The sequence below is a fragment of the Oncorhynchus nerka genome, linkage group LG1 (genome assembly GCF_034236695.1).
Source record: "Oncorhynchus nerka isolate Pitt River linkage group LG1, Oner_Uvic_2.0, whole genome shotgun sequence".
Lineage (NCBI taxonomy): Eukaryota > Metazoa > Chordata > Actinopteri > Salmoniformes > Salmonidae > Oncorhynchus > Oncorhynchus nerka.
Genome location: NC_088396.1, coordinates 22,931,813 through 22,937,600, shown reverse-complemented (window position 1 = coordinate 22,937,600; position 5,788 = coordinate 22,931,813). Strand labels below are relative to the sequence as shown.

The following is a 5,788-nucleotide window of genomic DNA, read 5'->3' as shown; positions in this document are numbered from 1 at the left end:
GAGGATGTCCTGATAGTCGTTAGCTAATCGAAGTTGGTCTTCTGCTTTTCACACCTCTGCTTCCTCTACTGTTTTGTTGATCCAACAGTCTGGCTTTCTAGTGCAGCTCTCAGCTCTTTCATTGTGCCTGGCAACACAATTCTCTCTTTCTCTCACTTTCACATAATAATGATTATGTCAATTTGCTGTGTCTGTTCGAGCCTGCATTCATCCCTGAGGATGCATATGCTTCACGTTCTCTGTGTACCATGTGTGTTTCTGGCAGATAATAAGGACTATGATGCGTACCTGTCCTACACTAAAGTAGACCCTGACCAGTGGAGTCAGGAGACCAAGGAGGAGGAGCGCTTTGCCCTGGAGATCCTCCCTGACGTCCTGGAGAAACACTACGGATACAAACTCTTCATCCCAGACAGAGACCTCATCCCCACGGGAAGTAAGTGGTGCAAATGATGGCTTCGTGGAGGTGGGGAGGCTGAGGGGCTGTGTGGAGGTGGGGAGGCTGAGGGGGTGGGGAGGTGGGGAGGCTGGGGGGGGCTGAGTGGCTGTGTGGGGGTGGGGAGGCTGAGGGGCTGTGTGGAGGTGGGGAGGCTGAGGGGCTGTGTGGGGGTGGGGAGGCTGAGGGGGGGGGGGAGGCTGGGAGGCTGAGTGGCTGTGTGGGGGTGGGGAGGCTGAGGGGTGTTTGGGGTGGGGAGGCTGAGGGGGTGTGTCAGGGTGGGGAGGCTGGGGGTGTGTCAGGGTAGGGAGGCTGAGGGGGTGTGTGGGGAGGCTGAGGGGTGTGTGGGGAGGCTGAGGGGCTGTGTGGGGGTGGGGAGGCTGAGGGGTGTGTCAGGGTGCGGAGGCTGAGGGGGTGTGTCAGGGTGGGGAGGCTGAGGGGTGAGTCAGGGTGGGGAGGCTGAGGGGGTGAGTCAGGGTGGGGAGGCTGGGGGGTGTGTCAGGGTGGGGAGGCTGAGGGGGTGAGTCAGGGTGGGGAGGCTGAGGGGGTGTGGGGGAGGCTGAGGGGGTGTGTCAGGGTGGGGAGGCTGAGGGGGTGAGTCAGGGTGGGGAGGCTGAGGGGGTGAGTCAGGGTGGGGAGGCTGAGGGGGTGAGTCAGGGTGGGGAGGCTGAGGGGGTGATGTGTGTGGTTACTTGATAATAGGTCCACTAATTGTGTGGCTTGTACAGTTATTGTGGTTATTGTGGTTATTGTGCTTGTTCTTTACCCTGTCAGTATGTCATCAGTAACAGTCCTGTGTGGTTTGTTTCCTATTCACCTGCTGTACATGTTAGTGGTTATTGTACTTTCACTCTAGCTGCTTGTCATTGTCACTTGTCTTGTGTATGTATATGTGTAGTTTGTGCAACAAATACACTCTAAATAATATATCCATAGTTACCACCTATAGATCAACTGTATTTTGCCCCAAAAAACCTCTGTGTTACTTGAATTGTTTTCACTGTAAGCTATATGTTTTATTGAGTTGCAATTAGCTGACACAGATAACAGGCTCACGCAGTTCTCATCACCCCACACATTAAATGAACAGAAGACGGGTCCGATCGGACCCAGACGGGAAAATACATTTTAATTGCACATACCTGCGACCCGTGTCAATTATATCATACTCAAACAAGATCAGAGACAAAAATCAGAATTTAGGACCCGGACTGCTCAGGTCCCAGGCGTGTCTTGGAACTTCAGGTCTGTTGGACCCGTGAAGACCTCTACTCTACAATTCACTCGAACAGCAAGGTACTCTGGGAAATATGCAAATAAGGCTTTAAATGTGTGAATTTAACACTGAAAAGTGTGGACCCGTATAGACACTGGACCAGTGTTAAGTGTAACACTCTCAGTACTGGATGAATTGAGAATCTAGTCCATCGTCACAGTTCTACAAGAAGTTGTTAAAACATTGTTCCAGCCACTGTGTGTGTGTGTGTGTGTGTGTGTGTGTGTGTGTGTGTGTGTGTGTGTGTGTGTGCGTGTGCGTGTGTGAGGGTTTTTGTGTGTGTGTGTGCGTGCGCGCGCGTACGTGTGTGTGTGTGTGTGTGTGTGTGTGTGTGTGTGTGTGTGTGTGTGTGTGTGTGTGTGTGTGTGTGTGTGTGTGTGTGTGTGTGTGTGTGTGTGTGAGGGTTTTTGTGTGTGTGAGTTTTTTTTTGTGTGTGTGTGTGTGTGTGCGTGCGTGTTAGAGAAAGATAAATGAAGTCTGTAAATATAATAATAGTGGATGCCACTGATGCACAAGTCCTCTTTACTGTTTGTGTTCTCCTGTGATCTGGGTCTCAATGTTGACATGTTTATGTTTAGGTCTGGCCAATGAGCTTTACCAGGATGACACAAGACTTCTTAGAGGTACACTTCCTCAGTCTCTTCCTCTTGTGTCAGCAACTGTGATGCACTTCCTCCCTGGACAAGAAGAACAGCTTAGGGGATCCAGTTTTTAAGAGTTTACACAGCAGAGCATAGCTTTGAAGTCAGAACACACATGCACACTCTAGCACACAAGGCACACATGCACACACAAACACATACAAACACACACACATACACAAACACACATGCCACTACACACAGACACACACAGATCCAAAAAACCTCAGAGAGATGAGAAAGTAATATAGGTACAGTTGATATGACTAAGGACAGCTGTAGTTTCTGTGGCTGTGTGTTTAACCACTAAACTGTTGTCTGACTGCTGTCTCTGTCCTGTGTTGTATGTCTTGTAGTTGTCCATCCATTGTCTCTCTGTATTATGAGTGGTCTGTTAAATGTGTCTTGTCCACCATGTTACAACAAATATGTCCTGAATACAAAACATGTTATAGTAAATATGTTACTGTATAGAATCTAAGCTGTTTGGAGTTTTCCCTTTCAAGAAGATTGATTGTGTTTTGAGTTTCGTTTCTTTCTCTCCCTTTATCCCCCTCTCTCTCTGTCACTCTCCCTCGCTCTCTCCAGCCTACATCGAAGACGTGGCGCGCTGTGTGGACCAATCCAAGCGCCTCATCATCGTCATGACGCCCAACTACGTGGTGCGGCGGGGGTGGAGCATCTTCGAGCTGGAGACACGCCTCCGCAACATGCTGGTCACCGGGGAGATCAAGGTGATTCTGATCGAGTGTGCCGAGCTGCGTGGCATCATGAACTACCAAGAGGTGGAGGCCCTCAAACACACCATCAAGACCCTCACCGTCATCAAGTGGCATGGCCCCAAGAGCAACAAGCTCAGCTCCAAGTTCTGGAAGCAGCTGCAGTATGAGATGCCCTTCCGCCGCACCGAGCCAATGCTGAGCCACGAGGCAGCGCTGGATGTCAGCGAGCAGGGCCCCTTCGGCGAGCTCCAGACCGTCTCCGCCATCTCCATGGCAGCCGCCACCTCCACCGCCATGGCCACGGCGCACCCGGAGCTCCGCTCGTCCTTCCACAACTCGTACCACACCACCATGCGGCAGAAACACTACTACCGCAGCTACGAGTACGACCTGCCGCCGGGGGGCACGCTGCCGCCGCTGTCATCTCTAGGCAACCAGCACACCTACTGCAACATCCCGCTGACGCTGCTGAACGGACAGAGGCCGCCGGCGGGGAAGAGCCGCGAGCACAGTCTGGAGGAGGAGCACACTAACCACGCCATGCTGCCGCTGTTGCCCAGGGAGACCAGCATCTCCAGCGTCATCTGGTGACCGGGACAGGATAGAACCATGCGACACTAGTGGTTTGGTCTGGCCTGGTTTGGATCACTTTGGATTGGTTTGGTGGCGTAGTCATGCTTCTATGAGCCAGTTCTGATTGGCTACTGTAGCTATAGCTGAGAGATTGTGACGAGTTTGGGTTGGAATGGACCCCTGTCAACAGGCAAGACAGGGTCAAGGCAGGTTTGGATTTAACGTGGCCCTCATGTACACAGAGGAGAAGTTCTTCACCCGAGGATTAAAGATTCAGACTGACAACAACAAACTGTTTGATCAAGAGACAACAGAGTTTGATCAAAATGAACTCGTGAATACAAAATAAAAGAACCCACACACTTTGGCACTTGTGCACTTGCACACACACTTGCACACACACACACATACACTCACACACACTAAAGGAAAACAGGGTCTTGTACATATATTTCCAATGTATTTGTAGCATCAGTGTCTTCCTGTTTTTTGTTCATATGTTGTTTTTTATTCAATCGTGTGTGTTGCCTTCTCTACTTTAAGACTTTGCTTTAACTTGTCACACAGATTTATATATTTCTATTTTTTCTGTTTTTTCTTTGTTAAAAATGTTTTTTTTTTTTTTTTTTTTTTATATGCTTATGAAGAAAGCCAGTATGTCATATATCTGCGCTGTTGTGTTTTTTTATCTTGACTTTGTGTAGTTTAAGATATATATTATTTTCTTTTACACTTTTGGGGAATTGCTTGGACATTGCAACGTTTTACTTCAAGGAGCAACATCTTATTTTTGTTGACCTGTATAAGGTGTATATCTAGTTTTAAAAACACTTTAAAAAATCATAGAATATGCAAAAAGAAGGAGGAGCTACCGGTGATGTTGATGTAACTTCCTGTGGGCCAGAGGAAGGGGAGAAGTTAGGGAGTCATGCTAGTCTTCTCCAGTCAGCCAGTCGGTCAGTCAGAGTTTCATATTTTCTATAAAAACAAACAGCCTTGCTGTTTTAGCGTGATAGTGAAATGCCTCACCTTAAAAATAAATCTGTAGATTATTTTAAAAATAAGTATATTTTTATAACAAAAAGAGTTTGCTTGAGAAGTCATACTTATTTACGTTTCATCTGACATTTAGGGAGAGGTATGCAGTGTGTGTAATGCAGGTTTTGTACACTACTTTGCTATATGGGTCATGGTTTGTTAAGACAACAAGATGGATTTTGAGTCCCTCATGAAAATATTCTTAGATTCAAAAAGTGAATGCATTTTCAATGTTTTGGTTGAGTTGTTTAAGTATTCTTTCCATCCTGAGAATCCTTTGTTTTTAATCCATAGGATAGGTCATGTTTAAAGAAAGAAGAAGCATAAGTCTGTGCTTTGGAATACTTTTTATTATTATATTTGAAGGTGTAATTTCTGAGTATGCATAGCAAATAGATATGTATTCTATATATGATATAGATATTTATATAAATATATATATATATAAACACGATTTTCACTTGGAAAGAAATGTCTATCTTTATAGAAACACAATCATACTTATCAGTTGCCCTTACTTTCTCACTGCACATTAAAAATGTTGATCTCCTCTTGTTTCATTTATGTTCTGTCTATTTTACATGGTCTTCCATGATCCAAAAGTCAGAAGTTCAAGTAGTGCTGTAGGTAGGCTTTATGAACAGATGATGATTAAAGGATCCCGCCCACAGAGGAAGTTGCCGCCACTATTTCAACGTTGTTTCCTGTCCTAGAGATGAAATGAACGTTTAGTTTGCACCTCCGAAGAATGACGAAGGCCATTGATACATATTCACGAATTGGGTATGAGAATTTCCATGTGGAGTTGATGAACATCAACAGGCACTGACAGCTATCAGTGTAGCTAGCTAGCATGCTAACCTTATCTAGCTAGCATGCTAACCTTATCTAGCTAGCATGCTAACCTTATCTAGCTAGCATGCTAACCTTATCTAGCTAGCTAGCATGCTAACCTTATCTAGCTAGCTAATGTTATCTGTTGTTGCATTTTGTTTTTGTTTGTTTTTAAGATTAGGCAGCTGGCTCTATATGGCTGCTTCTGGAGCTGGATTTGTCATTGATTTAAGGAAAACTTTGCCACAGATGGAAACCACTGGCCTAT

General features: G+C 46.3%; 1 protein-coding gene across 2 annotated transcripts in view; it reads left to right on the top strand.

The window, feature by feature from the left end:
* Positions 1-5,236, top strand: part of LOC135571383 (interleukin-1 receptor accessory protein-like 1) — a 100,372-nt gene extending 95,136 nt beyond the window's left edge. The window contains exons 5-7 of one of the 2 annotated variants that reach the window (XM_065017346.1): positions 266-436; positions 2,291-2,335; positions 2,942-5,236. In XM_065017346.1, the coding sequence (XP_064873418.1) occupies positions 266-436; positions 2,291-2,335; positions 2,942-3,666 (941 nt within the window). In that variant the 3' untranslated portion in view covers positions 3,667-5,236. The remainder of the gene's footprint in view (positions 1-265; positions 437-2,290; positions 2,336-2,941) is intronic. The other variant, XM_065017349.1, reaches the window with a different exon arrangement.
* Positions 5,237-5,788: the final 552 nt, after the last annotated feature.